Here is a 15,670-nt window from a genome sequence, read left to right on the forward strand (position 1 = left end):
ATGTGTTCATTCTTTGTTTATTCTACATTGCTTTACATCATTTCTTTAGACTGGATTGTATCATGACCAAAGAAACTACAGCAGCTTAAAGAACTCCAAACCTCCTCCCTCTACTGTCTCTACCTATACACCACGGGTTTGTCTGCTTGGTCTGCATGTTTAATATTCTCACATTACAAAAATGTTGTTGGAAACAAACATCTTTTAAGTCCTCCTGGAAAGTTCCTACTTGATAATTACGATATGAAATCATGTAGGCTATGCAGTTAATTTCTCTTGTCTAGTCAATGTCTTTATTCCAGTATTGGTTGTTCCTTCAGTTTTAAAAGCTAGCCTGGCATCATCTGTTTGATTCAGTGGTTTAAAAGAGATCTCTGACAGCTGTTGATTGTTTGACCTTCACAGGCTCCGTCCAGCAGCAGTTCTGCAGGTCTGACGCGTAGCTGTAGTGTGGTCAGTCTGATTTTCAGCACATCTGCCATGTGATCGGAAGTGATAAACCCCCTCCGATCACATGCAAGCAACTGTGATGCTTTATAAACCTCTTTGACATCTGTTCATTTAAAAAATTGAGATCTGTTTTCACAGGCCTCCATATGTGACGATGGTCTGTATGGTTCATATAGTTCCAGAGCTGTAAGTGATGTCATAGTATATATTTTGAAACAAGAATCATGCCATATCCCAGGAGCAGGGTTAGCTTAGTGGTCAGTGTTTTTCCCCACAGCCCTCTGAATGCAGCTGGTATTCTTCTGCTGCCAGCTCTACCCGCAGCAGCCCTGTGGTGAGCGTCACGTGTGTCTAGAGCAGGGATAGCCAACATCGGTCCTGAAGTGCCGCTGTCCTGCAGAGTTTAGCTCCAACTTTAATCAAACACACCTGAACAAGCTAATCAATGTCTTCTGGAACACTAAGGCAATACATTAAAGGGTTAGTTCACCCAAAAATGAAATTTATGTCATTAGTGACTCACCCCAATGTCGCTCCTCACCCGTAAGACCTCCGTTCATCTTCAGAACACAGTTTAAGATATTTTAAATTTAGTCTGAGAGCGTATGCAAGTGTAGGCACACTGTACTGTCCATGTCCAGAAAGGGAATAAAAACATCATCAAAGTAGTCCATATGTGACATCAGATAGTTAATTAGAATTTCTTGAAGCATCGAAAATACATTTTGGTCCAAAAATCACAAAAAACTACGACTTTATTCAGCATTGTCTTCTCTTCCTGTTTTATTTTCAAACCTCAAATAAAGATTCAAACTGTTATGAATCAGGCTATTGATTCATGATTCTGACCGCCAATGTCACGTGATTTCACACGCGTTCCGAATCTGAATTTTAGACAATGCTGAATAAAGTCGTAGTTTTTGTTTTTGGACCAAAAATGTATTTACTGATGTCACATATGGACTACTTTGATGATGTTTTTATTCCCTTTCTGGACATGGACAGTATAGTGTGCATACACATCCATCTGCTCTCGGACTAAATAAAATATCTTAAACTGTGTTCCGAAGATGAACGGAGGTCTTACGGGTGTGGAACGACATTAGGGTGAGTCATTAATGACATCAATTTCATTTTGGGGTGAACTAACCCTTTAATGGATACCTTTGGAAAAGGCGTTTTTGTTTCAAAATGCTCTCCGGCCACACTAGCGTTTTCCTAAAGTTTGTCATCCACACTGAAACATCGGAAAACGCAGAATTCACCTTACTGTGCATGCGTAAAACCTCATAAAAGCTCACAGAGATGATACAGACACAACAAGTACAAAAGTGAGTAACAAGCTAACTGTGTCAATGTGAACAGCACAATACACAGGGCAATATACTGGTAAACATGAATATCTATCGATACAATATGTGTCACATGACTAATACATAAACGTCATCGTTTTTATAAATACCTCTGTTTTCACAGTCCACACTATGCTAAAATTCTGTTTTTTAATGTATCCACCTTGGGGAGTGTTTTTCTAAAAGCTAAATTTTCAAAAATAAAAAGGCCATCTCAGTGTGGATGGAAGGCCAAAATGGAGAGAAAAAGATGCATTTTCAAAGGAAACTAGTGTGGACAAGGCCTAAGGCTACAGGCAGGTGTTTTTTTCAGGCTTGAAGCTAAATTCTGCAGGACAGTGGCACTCCAGGACGGAGGTTTCCTACCCCTGGTCCAGAGCTACTGCATGCCGCACAGCAGCTGCTCATGCATATGTTGATTCTGAAAGGCCAGTGTGTGTTTAACTAATATTATAGACATTTTGAAAGTACATTTTCTCTCTATTCTAACTCCAGGTATTAAGCTTCAGTTTGTAACTGCATTTTTATGTGCGTGCAACAAACATGAATGATACCTGGCATGTTAAGGAAAGGTGTGCCATTCATTTTCTAAGTAGTTGAACTCAAGGGTTATGAAAAACCCTTCAGAGACCTACACTGAAGAAGGGATTGAGCTATACACTACTGTTCCAAGTTTGTGGCTGTATCATATGCTCACCAAGTCAAAAATACAGTAAAACCGTAAGCATGCAAAATATTGTTACTACTTACATTTTTGTTGAAACCATGATGCATTATTTTCAGGATACTTTGATGAATAGAAAGTTTAAAAGAACAGCATTCATTTGAACTAGAAATATGTTGTAGCATTATAAATGTATTACTGTCACTTTGATCAATTTAATTCATTATTGCTAAAAAAAAATATTAAAAAAATAAATCTTACAGATCCTAAACCTTTGAAAAAACAACAGACATCGAGGTGGGCATTGTTGACTTTGGCCACCAATCAACCACCCAGGTCACCTTAGCAACTGCATAATAACACCCTGGCTACCACACTCTGGCAACCAACCGCCTCATGTTGACAAATTGCCTCTTCTGTAAGGCCACAGGAGCTAAGAAGCTGTCATATAGGGCTGGGCGATATGGCCCAAAAAAATTATCACAATATAATTTCCATATCAGTCGATATCGATAAATATCACCATAAATGTACAATCTTTGTTTCTTTAAAGTTTAAAGGAATATTTTTGCTCCTGAGTGAAATATGTAGAAAACAGACAGTTAGCTGTGGGTTTAAACTATCCTTTATTGTCAAAACATGACAAACACTTCCCAAACAGGTGAACAATTTATTAAAACTAAGGTAGATTTATTTATTAAAATCTTAATTGTGGTCAGCATTTTTTTACTCTACACTGTATATCAATAATATCATTACTTATTGTGTAAGTAGTAAAACACTAAAAACGTAAACGGGCAAAAATAAATGGTCCACTGTGCATCTCTCTCTCTCACCGACACACACACACCTCACCGACAGTGGGCTGGTCGCGAGAGGAGGGAGAGAGCAAAGTTCAGTATTTCTGGATCTCCAGTAAGGGCTGTCTACTCTATTTTATTTATTTTAAAGTCGGATGACATTATTTCTATTTTGATACAGGCGATGCTGAGTCATTAATACATCACCAAAGACAAACAATTATGATAGCGATCATGTACAAGTCTGATGTTTTAGTGATTATAGTTTGGTACAGTTAGCGTTAGCTTGTTGTAAGTCACCCACCGCAACTAACAAGGTAATAGGCCTGTGTGTGAATGTAGTTAATGTAGATTTACCTCTGTGTTGGGCTCAATGTTATATGGAAGAACTTCGAAGAAGCAGGATCATTTAATAATTAAATAATTCAGTGTGGTGAACGTGATCCTATGATAAGCATGTAGTCCACGTACATCGCTGTTTTATGTCGGATGGATCGCCAAAATATCTCCAAACCACTGAAGTTGAGCGAACTAACTTGTCAACAATATCTGTGTCCTCCGAGACAGGCCGAGCTAGTCGTGGGCTCTGAGTTTTCTTCATTATCGCTCATTTTTCTCGCTCCACTTCACTCCGATCCTCCAAGCCTGTCAGTCACTGATTGTAAACAGCAGCGCGTGCAGCACCCAGAAGCCCGGTCTGCAATACGCATGCGCAGCATTACACATACCGCGTATATATTATATCGAGAATTTATCGAACCGTTGTTATCGTTTTATCGAGGAAAATTATATCGTGATAATTATCATTATCGTTTTATCACCCAGCCCTACTGTCATATTTAAAATGTTAGAAAGGGTAATATAAGACAAATGGCTGTTTTCAAATGTAAGTGTTTATAAGTATGGTTAAATTAACAACACCTAAGTGATTTATTTCTTATTGTTTGTTTGGTCAAAAAACATCCATGTCAAAGTGTAAAGCATCATGGTGGACGTAGTATGTCCAGAAATGTATTAAAATGTTCTTCATTGCATTCAGTGCATCTTCTGACGATTTGGATGCGTCAGTGGTGTTTCGTTAGTTTGTTCTCTGAAGGTGGGACAGGAATGAAGCTGGTGTCTTTAATACTCCTGTGGTAGTGCATTTGCCTAAGCATCTTCAGTAGCATTGACATTGTTTGATGACATTGTGTGTTTGTCACTAATACGAATGGAGTGCTATTAAAAGAGTGACTTTTTCCTTGAAATGGTTGCGTGCTCTGCTTTTTGGTGCTTTGCAACAGTTATGACAGATGGTTTTATTTCCTGTGCAATGTTCTTTTCTTTCCTGTAATCACCATTTTTTAAACTTTTAGTCATCTTCTGATGACGATTCTGTCAGCACTGTGTCCCAAAGTCGACGTGGGAGAAGGGATAGTGTGGTGAGCCAGAATAAAAAAACTGTAACCGCATATGTTGTGTTCAGACAACGCAACCGCATATTGTTTTCATTAAAACAATAATATATCATAAAAACTTATTTCTTTAGGTTCACCATTACTACTTTTTTTCTTTGTCTTTCTCATGTTCTTGTATCTCCGTCTGTGTGTAGTTGTCTGATTTCTCGGATATCTCTGAGACAGCGGCTGATTATTTCAGCCGCTCTAATCGCAGGGGCAGCATTGTCTCTGATCTTGATGATCTGAGCATCCCAGACCTGGATAGTGTGAGTTGAGACATGCATGAAGTATTAACCGATTTGACATTCACTAAAGACCCCTGGATGGTGATTTAAAGGGATGGGCTATTTATTAAAAGTTTCTTTACTTTGCATGGCTTGATACTTTGTCAAAGTTGCAGTAAATTTGACTGGACGATTATGATTATTCAACAACCGTTTTTAGGAAGGTATCAAATAAAGTTGAATTTGTTCGACTTTCACTTACATGTATTATACCAAAAATAAGCTCTGGACTGCCTTGATCATAACACTGAAAAACATTCTTTTATTAATACATATAACCAATACCACTGTTGCATGTTTATCTATAACTTGTCAGCATTTTGTTTTAAAGCAGATTTTTGGTAAAGTCTGGCCAGAGCACTGACTCTGGATGTTGCTGGTTAAATTATGTGCCATGACTTGTGCCTAAAACTGTTATTGGAACTACAGCAAGTAGAATCCCACTAACTAAGGCAAAGCCCTGTTAATAGCCATTCACATTGCACCAAGTATATATTTCTTATAGTTTCAATGTGAGTAATGGTGTCGTCTTCTTTTTCAGCTCGATGACAAATGTGACAAGCAGTTTACAGACACCTTCAGTCGGGTAAGAGAAAGAGAGATAATTTTCCTGACATTTGACCCATAACTAAGACCTCTAGTTGTAGTACTCTTCTCATTAGAGTAAAATTTGTCAGTATTTTCTGTCAGCATTACAGTATTTCCAATTTGGGAGCTAAAGTGGGTTTCAAGTGATTTTCAACCTTGTTGCCTGTTGACCCACTGTCCTGCAAAGTTTATTTCCAACCTGCTTCAGCACACCTGCCTGTGTATTTCAGTAGAGGGAATGCACGTGACATCACCGTCAGCTAAAGCGATTGCGATTATGCCCCACTGAGTGGCAAAATGACTGAGAAGCGGCACTGGTTTACAGCGTTAAATAATCATGTTGAAATCAGGCTCATAAAAATGTCAGGAAAATACGATTCCTGGCTGCATATCATTATCCATGGATCATGAATCTGTGGTAAGTTGTAAGGACCACTATATGGAATGCAAACTTTAGTTTAAACTGATAATCGTTTGCTCTACTCGTGTTTTCCTTTATTAACTCCAGTCACGCAGCAGCTCTTCTGCCACTCAGCCCCGGCTGGGGAGATGGTGTTCCAGTGGGAAAGTGCCGTCAATGCATTCCCTCTATAAGTGATTCTAAAGAGCTTGATTAGTTTCACCTGTCTTTGATTAGGGTAGGAGCTAAACTCTGCAGGACAGTGGGTCCCCAGGAGCAGGGTTGAAGACCTGGATTAAAATAATGTTCAAAAGTTTGCAAGATTTTTTTTATTGAAAGAAATGAATACTTTTAATTAGCAAAGATGTATTAAATTAACCAATAGTGGCAGTAAATATACATTTTACAATATTTATGTTTATAATGTTGCAAAAAATTTTTTTAAATAAATGCTGTTCTTTTGAAATTTCAGTTCATCAAAGAATCAAAAAATCAAATATGTTTTAACAAAACATTTTAAGTAAATTAATGGTAAATGATTCTTGAGCAGCAAATTATCATATTAGAAGGATTTATGAAGGATAATGTGACACTGAAGACTGGAGTAATAATGCTCAAAATGCAAAGATTTTTGAAATATAGAAAACGTTGATTGTAATAATATTTTGAAATATTACAGTTTTTTTTTTATAAAATAAATAAAGTATTGGTAAACATAAGAGACTTTTCTATAAAAAGTTGTTAAATAATTGTTAAATAATAAAACCAACCATGTACATTTGAACAGTAATGTACGTTTTTGTTGGTTAGGCTTAATACACAATAAATTCCTCTAAATGTACATCAATAAAACTTTTGGTAATGTACAGCAACCTAAGAAAGTATTTGCACACTTGAGTCAGACTGAAAATGTATGAATGTCTTTGCTTTGGTTGAGAAAATATCAAATCAACCTGCAAACAAATCTTCTCAAATTCATTTTTGTAAATGAATAAACTTAACCAACAGGTGTTAAGGTTTTTGAATCAGCTTTTAATTATTTGTTGATGGGTGCTGTTGTATCCTGCAGCCACCCTCGCGATGTACCACCCCGGCGCTCTCTGCAGCTTCCCTGGCATCTCTGGGAGGAAGCACTTCTAGAAGGGGCAGCGGAGATACTGGAAGTGTCATTATGGATGCGGAGGCTTCTATCAGCGAATTAAGGGTAATTATGTTGATTATCTGCATAGATACAGTTGATGTTTGCAGTCAGCAGGTTTACAGATTCAACACAAACTCTCTGTAATAGGGATTGCCTTGGAATTGACCTGCCTTTGAACATATTTTGGCTAAGCATAGAGCTTCATACTTTCCTATTGAATGCAGAAAATCCTCTTGATCATTTCACAACATCATTTGGTTTTATTTGTGTCTGTGTTGATGTCTCCTTTCTCTCCTCTTTGTGTTTGAATGCCTTCGGGAAACTCTTTCCCTTTCACTTGTGTAAAAAATGTACAATCAGAGGTCACCGCTCTGACCTTCAGTGAATGCCAAACCTTTCCCATGATTCATTCATCCATCTCAACAGGACATCTATGATCTAAAGGACCAGATTCAGGATGTAGAGGGCCGATACATGCAGGGTCTTAAAGAGCTAAAGGTAGAGGGTCCTGAGCTCAAAGCATGCCTTTCCTCTTCCTCCACTAACCCACCAGACACTTGGCACTCTTTAGTCTGAAAGCATGAGCCTTGCATGTTTTTTTCAATCACTATATTACAGTCATGTTTAGCCCACAGTTGTGTTGCCTGAAGAGGTAATTGCCCTAGAGCTAAAGTCACATGGAAGTCTTTTGCTTCGCTCCAAACTGCTAGTAAAGAAGATGGAGGACGACGCACCTTTACTCTGGATGTTTCAGCAGTAGCCATGTAAAGAAATTTTAGAGCTTGTCCAGTTCACATTTGGATGCTGTAGATATTTAAAGCATGAAGTATCCTGATACTAGTAAGACTCTGTGAAGGAGCCTAGCATGAATACGAACAAGTGTTAATGCAGGTGAAGACTTGAGTTTATCCATTGAGAATTTTGAAAAGTCACCATTAAATATACTGCTGTTCAAAGGTTTAGGGTCAGTAATATTTTTTTTGTGAAAGAATTAATACTTTCATTCCGCAAGGTTGCTTTAACCCTTAAATGCATACCTCGGGTCTTTAGCGACCCGAGACGTCATTCACTACCCTGCTCCTCATACATTTTTTAAAGTTAGACATCAACTTTCTTAGTATTCCTCAATCAATCCATTTTAAATATAACAAGAAAAAAAATTATAGAATTATAATTGAATGCCTGTTTTTTCACTATTTTTTTGTCAAAATTGTATAGGGTCGCTAACGACCTGAGGTGTGTAGGATTGTACGTAAATATTTTTTGCACAATGATAAATGAATCTATAATGACGAAATACGGCGCAATTCACCTTTATTCCACAAGGTGGCAATGTCTTATACCCAATGATGAAGTGACGTTTCACTCATAGACATAGTTACCTCGTTTCATTAGAAAATGAAACAATAATAATTATAAACTGCAAAACTTGAAATGGCTCAGTGATTTACAGCAGAGAGCAAGTACTGAACACAATCAAATATTAGTGTCACTGTCTCTTGATGATGGATGTGCTCAAGAAGCTGTCAGTGATCAAAATATTGATTTTGAAGACATTGAAAATGAGTTTGGAGAATATGCTGGAGATCGTGAATATGAGGCAGATGCTGAATATACTGGTAAACGAACTCTGACGAGGACAGATTATGATGGTATTAAACATCTGCTCAAACTGAATCCTTCCAAGCTCTAAAAGGTAACGAAAAAGGTTTTATTTTATTCTTCTGTAGCTGTTACTCTAATATCAGGAGTTTTATATATTATCACGACAGGTAGAGGTCTATCCATGTTAAATATAGATCTGGGTCGCCAACGACCCGAATATGTAAGAATGTTTGGCGAAACAGTCATGCATTAAAGGGTTAAATTCGCCAAAAGCGACATTAAAGATATAACATTACGAAATAATTTTCTATACATCAGAGAATCCAGATCCTGCATCACAGTTTTTCTTTAAGCAGCACAAAAAATGTTTTCAACGTTGATAATAAGTTTCTTGATAATCATATTAGAATAATTTCTGAGGGATCAAGTGACACTGATACTGAAAATTCTTCTTTTTTTTCAAATAGAAAAGAGTTATTTTAACTTGTATTAATATTTCACAATATTACACTTTTACTGTACACCTTGGTGAACATAAGAAACTAAAACACTAAAAATCTTATCAACCTCAACCTTTGAACGGTAGTGAACCTGAATGGGACATGTGATTGGAGCAAAGAAGCTGAAGGGGAGGAGAAAGTTATTACCTTTTTAGAAAGAGTTAGAAAGACAAGCCTTTAAAAATCACAATATGACAAGGAATGTATTTAGTAAAAGGGTATTGATGTTTTATCTAACTTTATGTATAGCATTTAGTTGTATTACACTTTTACTTTTTTTGGTTTTTACCTGCACTTCACATTTTTATCTAATCTTCAGTGCAGTGATCAGAGTCTGCTTTGTTGACTGTCGTTAAGTTTGAAGTGGTTTTGTATAATGTACAGCTTTTCCAGTTCTTCTGCGTTAAGGATTGTAACCTCCCTTTAATCAGGAATCTCTGTCAGAAGTGGAGGAGAAGTACAAGAAGGCCATGGTGTCCAACGCCCAGCTAGACAACGAAAAGGGAAACCTCATTTACCAAGTGGACACACTCAAAGACGTTTTAGAGGAGATGGAAGAGCAGATGTCAGAGCTGCGCAGGGAAACGGAGGACAAATCAAAGGTGCTTATGTTTTTTTTAAGGTTTGAAATGTGCTTAAATTTTCAAGGATAATGTGCTTAATTGAACATTTTTAATTGGATTCGCACATCCTGTCTTCAACAGTCCAACAGGTCTGAGTTGTACATAGTTGGCCTTACAAATGACAGCTAAAATGCGAAATGGATTCTTTTCCTACTGTCGTTGGAGCAAATGGGAACACAAACTTACATTTGTTATAGTCTCCCATTTATATAGCAGTTTAGCCTACTGTGGTTTACTTCTTAGCTGTTTTGCATAATATGTACATCTAATTATTCACTGAACCCTTTATTATTCACCTGTACCCACCCTTGAAAATCGCCACTGCTTGAAAGAGCTTGAACCGTGCTTGGATTTAAAAATATTTTCGCACCCTGTAGATGTTGAACCCTAAACACAAGCTCTGGCAGATTGTGTAAATGCATTTTTTATTTGGATTGACAGGAGTTAGAGCGACAGAAGCACACGTGTTCAATCCTACAACACAAACAAGAGGAGCTGAAGGAGGGCATTCGCCAGCGAGATGAGCTCATTGAGGTAGATATAGAGCAGAAATGGTTTATCGACCATAAATTCAGTTTAAAACATGAGGGGGAAAAACCTGCATTAGACTAAGTGTTTCAAAGCTTTTGCAGAATAATCACATTATATGACTTCATATGACATTATATGAAACTTTTTGAGTGTAAGTGTTGTTCTTTATGTTCTTTGTTGTTGAAATAGGAAGGTTTAGATTCTCTGTATCATTTACACTCCTCCATCGAGATCTTCATGTTTTCTTCCTTCATATGTTCCGTCTCATTGCTGCTTTGTTGTGTCTTTTGAATCTGTTTTATTTTTTGCTCCTCTGCTTTATTAAACGCAACTCCAGGAAAACCAGAAATTTCAGCAAAAGTTAGATACCCTCACAAGAGAGGTGTTTGACCTGCAGGAAACTGTTAACTGGAAGGACAAAAAGATTGCGGTATGATGGTTTAGGAGATGCTGTTTGGATTGATTCTCAAAAGACTGATCAAATTTCATATACATATATACATACACACACACACACACACACACACACACAGCTACCATGGAATTATAAAGTTCTATATATATATATATATATATATATATATATATAATATATATACATACACACACACACACACACACACACACACACACACACACACACACACACACACACACACACACACACAGCTACCATGGAATTATAAGGTTCTATCTGCATTCTGAGGACTTTTAAGATATTGAGTTCTAAAGTGCATTCCATTCAACTTTGTAGATAGAACCTCTTTGTTTTCTGTATAAAAAGGACCATCATGTAAACAACATTAAAAAACATGACATAACGAATAAGAATATGTGAATAACTCAATTTTGACAATTTCAGATAGAACTTTATAATTCCATGGTCACTATATATATATATATATATATATATATATATATATATATATATATATATATATGTGTATATGGAATTATAAAGTTCTATATATATATATATATATATATATATATATATATATATATATATATATATATATATATATATATATATATATATATATATATATATATATATATATATATATATATACACACACACACACACACACACACACATTGGCAGTTTCAATAGTTTTAAATGCATGATACTGCCCTCTGCTGGTATCCCATAGGCCTCCACAGTGTTCACCAGAATTGTTGGGTTCCGCAGAGTCGAGTTGAAAACCGTTAAATGAACATGATGCATGAAATTTGATTACATCTGGACTTGCGTGTTTGAAGAAGAATGTTTTACTTTTCATATACTCACTTTTGCATGAAATCCAATAATTGCTGTAGATGATTGGAGGAAAAGCAACACTATACAGACTAAGAACTCACTCCTTCACTTCCTGCACTGTTCATCTGTCAGCATGGTCTATTTTCATCCTACCATCTGTGACTAGGGCTGGGCAATATATGAAACATTTGTGATGGGTTAATCAATGCCATTTTGTACATTTACATTAGTTCATAAAGCAGACAAAAGACTTTATCAAAAGACTTACGATTTATCTTAAAGACCCCATGAAATCAAAATATACGTTTTTTTTATTTTTATGTATTTATTTATTTATTGTCGCTTTTAATATGAATATGTTAGCATGAAGGTGATGAATAAGCTGGTGTGTTCCAAAACAGTGACAATTCACATTTAGGAGATGTAATCATTCAAAACTTATTTTCTCACTTCCGCTAAAATGGGTCATTTTTTTTTGTATGATATCACCACAGACTTCAGCTTCCCATCAGATTTTCCATCCAATCAAATGTTCTGTAGAATCTGAAGCGTTCCACCCCCTAAATAGAGGCTGAAGGTGAGACTGCAATCGGTCACTTGCTATTTTCTGGGGGATAGGAAACTATTCAGACAGTGTAAATATGCTTTCAGTTGAGACAAATGAAGTCTGAATTCATGTTAGTTTCACGCGCACTGCCACAACACAGTCTGCTCCGGTCAAGAGACACGATGGCACAGAGTGGATCACATGCATGTGTCGGCACAGACAACAAAACATATCGAACCCATTTGAATTCTGCACAAAATGCTGTATTTTAAAGTGATATGGAGGAGATTATGATGAGAAACTGTTAGAAACAGAAGGAAACTTCGGCTTTACCTAGCTGAAAAGCTCTAGTCAAACTGTGATAAAAACAAAACGCTACTGGAGGTTTTTAAAAAGGGGAGGGGCTGTTTGATATGTCCTGCCCTGTCTTCCTGTTTCTGGGGAAATTATGTCAACCCAATGAATAATGCTTCTTGTTTCAAGGCACTTCTGTGGGTCTTTTAGGGAGGCAATTACACAATAAGGGCCAATAAGGACACAATAATATATACATATAAACATTTTTAAATGTATATCTTATTTTTAGTTATATTGCCCAGTCCTAAATGAAGGCTTTGTTCATTGCGTTTGTTTGCTGCTGTCTCTTTGTCTACTGTTTTCTTCACTCCTCTCTCTTTTCCTGCCCTCTGTGTGGCCAGGCGTTAGAGAGACAGAAAGAATACTTTGATTGCATTAGGAATGAGAGAGATGAGCTCAGGGATGAGCTGGCTGACCTCAAGGGGAAAAGCCGAATGGGAGAGGTACGTCCTTTAAGTGGTCCTGCAGGGGATGAAAGCTTGACATCAGCTCTGTATAACAATAAACATCGTTTGAATGGAAAGTATTTGGCTTGTTGCTTATATCTCCTTTTATTTGGTTTGTATCTGTTTGATCTGCATTTCACAGGACATGTACACTGCACATTTTGTGTGTGACGTTCAATGTTAAAATAGTCAATATTTCTATTTTAATTATTTTATGTAATATTTGTCCACCTGGGATTTTTATTTTCCCACTAAGCTTGTCACAGTATACTATGGAATAGCTTTATAAAGGATGCATGCTTTTTTTCTTTAGAATCTATTCTAAATAAGGTATCCTATAAATAAGCATAATTTTGTAACACTATTACATCAGTTTTATGCATTGTCCATTAAAGTGGCTTTTATACATCATACTCATAATGTCTCACAGAAACACGGGCTGGTCATCATACCCGAGGACACACCAAACGGAGACCTCCATCACGAGTCCTCTACCTCAGGCATCACTGCGGTAAAACAAGACATAGCACAGGTGCTGGAGTCAGCGGGAGACGGACCTTTGGGTGAGTCTCCGAATACACTGTCAAGCATATTTATATGAGTTTGAAGCAATGGCATGATAAAGCTTAATTCCTGTCTTCACACCCCAGATGTAAGACTACGAAAGCTTGCGGATGAAAAGGATGAACTTTTGTCCCAGGTATGATTGTTCATGAAATGATTTCAAATGGATTATTGGCATAGATGAGTTGAAGTAATGCATCTGTGCTCATTAGATCAGAAAACTGAAGATGCAGCTGGAGGAAGAAAGACAAAAACACTCAAAGATCGACGGCGTTTACACAGAAGGAGAGCGGATGGAGAACGGCACTGACCTGCATTTCATTGAGATGCAGAGTACGTCCTCTGACATGCTACACACACAAACACACTGAAGTCTGCGTTAACACCTTCAAATGTGCCTTTACATGCTTTAACACATCTGTTCTCTGTAGGGGATGCCAATAGACAGATCAGTGAATACAAATTCAAGCTCTCAAAGGCTGAACAGGAAATGGCCACGATGGAACAAAATGTGAGTTTGTAATTAGAACGAAATACTAATATTCAAATATTAATCATTAAAATTATTTAAATAATTTGACATATTGTCACTTTATTTAGATTTATTACATTAACTGAATATTAGCATAACTTGTAATTTTTTTTGTACATCTTGCAGGTAAACAGACTTGAAGGACAGGTGTCCAGATATAAAGCTTCAGCAGATAATGCAGAAAAGATAGAAGATGAACTGAAAGCAGAGAAAAGGAAACTCCAGAGGGAGGTATGAACCCAACACTGAAAAAACCTGCTGTTCAAATATCTTTGCAAATGACCTAGACACACGACACATTTGGATTTCTCACAATTGTAACCTGGGAAAAAAGTTCTTGACATGCAAATGCCAAATCCAAGCATAGAGAAAAGCAAACTTTTTGTCATATTAGCAGTCATCGTCAAGAATTAACCTCACGCGTCTCTTTCCCATTTGTAGCTGCGTACTGCCCTGGATAAGATCGAAGAAATGGAAATGACCAACAACCATCTTGTAAAGCGGCTGGAGAAGATGAAAGCAAACAGAAACGCTCTTCTATCCCAGCAGTGAAGAGAGACTCTAACAACTTCGAGTAGGACACCAAAAAAAGAAATCTGCAGACCCTTTACCTTGTTTCCTTGCCTCTCGTGGTAAAACAGATTTACACCTTACTAAGGCAACACGTTCAGGGAGGGAACATCTAAACCTTTGTGCTTTCTTCTCTGAATCCGAGAAAATTGTTGGTTTTGTTGCTTTTAAAAGCTTCGTATGTCACAGTAGCTGATGAAGTTTCATTGCTCAGACTGGGTGCCCCCCACCCCACCCCCTCTCTTTTCTAAGTTGAACGAGTATAAAAGCGCTTTTTAAATTGTAAATCGACAAGACCGCAGGGCCCTTGACTTCCATGCTTACACAGCAGTGTGCCTTCACAAGGGGGACGAGGGTTATATGCATTATAACACTATACAGGAAAACGTATTTCTACCGGTACAAAAAACATTGTGTTAAATAAAGGGTACAGCCATGAGTTGAACGTTATAGAAAATCAATCATGTCTGCTATGGTTTCAATTAAGTGTTTTTGTTTTTCAAATATTTAAAATATTTCTTGAAAATAAATCTGTAAATGAATGCAGTATGAATGGGTGGGTGATTCATGAATTGTGATCGTTTGCAGGGCACATTGACTTTTGTTAGGATTTTTTAAGTGCTTTGTCACAATTGACTACATCTGTTTTACACTAAATGCAACGATATTAACTCCCAGTAAGAGACCGACGTTTCTACTGTGACGATGAGATTTCAGATTCATGTACCAATGCCACTCAATGCCTTTTACCACTCTGTTGTATTCAGGTTTGGTGCAACTTTTTAATCACTAGAAACAAATTGTCTGACACTTCACAAACACAGTGATTGTGATTAAAGCAACTGCAAAGTATGCTGTAAATAAATTACACGATTTACAAACTGATCCCTCCTTCAGTAATTAATTTAAGACTTTTTAAAGTTGTTGCCATTGAAATGCATACATTCGAGTCATGAACCCACTCAGAGTATATCCATATCTTCCAAATCACAGTAGTTGAACGCTGCACAAGTTTA

At 37.0% G+C, this 15,670-nt stretch overlaps 1 protein-coding gene across 13 annotated transcripts in view; it reads left to right on the forward strand.

Moving 5' to 3' along the window:
* lrrfip2 (leucine rich repeat (in FLII) interacting protein 2) overlaps positions 1 to 15,539 on the forward strand; it is a 33,945-nt gene extending 18,406 nt beyond the window's left edge. For 3 of the 13 annotated variants that reach the window (XM_067420678.1, XM_067420680.1, XM_067420679.1), the window contains 19 exons: positions 50 to 136; positions 406 to 453; positions 589 to 636; positions 728 to 784; positions 4,622 to 4,687; positions 4,858 to 4,971; positions 5,531 to 5,575; positions 7,047 to 7,181; positions 7,545 to 7,616; positions 9,655 to 9,825; positions 10,288 to 10,380; positions 10,715 to 10,807; positions 12,884 to 12,985; positions 13,419 to 13,551; positions 13,639 to 13,688; positions 13,765 to 13,885; positions 13,984 to 14,063; positions 14,211 to 14,315; positions 14,526 to 15,539. In XM_067420678.1, the coding sequence (XP_067276779.1) occupies positions 50 to 136; positions 406 to 453; positions 589 to 636; positions 728 to 784; positions 4,622 to 4,687; positions 4,858 to 4,971; positions 5,531 to 5,575; positions 7,047 to 7,181; positions 7,545 to 7,616; positions 9,655 to 9,825; positions 10,288 to 10,380; positions 10,715 to 10,807; positions 12,884 to 12,985; positions 13,419 to 13,551; positions 13,639 to 13,688; positions 13,765 to 13,885; positions 13,984 to 14,063; positions 14,211 to 14,315; positions 14,526 to 14,636 (1,731 nt within the window). In that variant the 3' untranslated portion in view covers positions 14,637 to 15,539. The remainder of the gene's footprint in view (positions 1 to 49; positions 137 to 405; positions 454 to 588; positions 637 to 727; positions 785 to 4,621; positions 4,688 to 4,857; positions 4,972 to 5,530; positions 5,576 to 7,046; positions 7,182 to 7,544; positions 7,617 to 9,654; positions 9,826 to 10,287; positions 10,381 to 10,714; positions 10,808 to 12,883; positions 12,986 to 13,418; positions 13,552 to 13,638; positions 13,689 to 13,764; positions 13,886 to 13,983; positions 14,064 to 14,210; positions 14,316 to 14,525) is intronic. The other 10 variants (XM_067420683.1, XM_067420682.1, XM_067420685.1 and 7 more) reach the window with 10 other exon arrangements.
* The last annotated feature ends 131 nt before the right edge of the window (positions 15,540 to 15,670 follow it).

This window comes from Pseudorasbora parva, chromosome 17 (assembly GCF_024679245.1).
Source record: "Pseudorasbora parva isolate DD20220531a chromosome 17, ASM2467924v1, whole genome shotgun sequence".
Taxonomy (NCBI): Eukaryota; Metazoa; Chordata; class Actinopteri; order Cypriniformes; family Gobionidae; genus Pseudorasbora; species Pseudorasbora parva.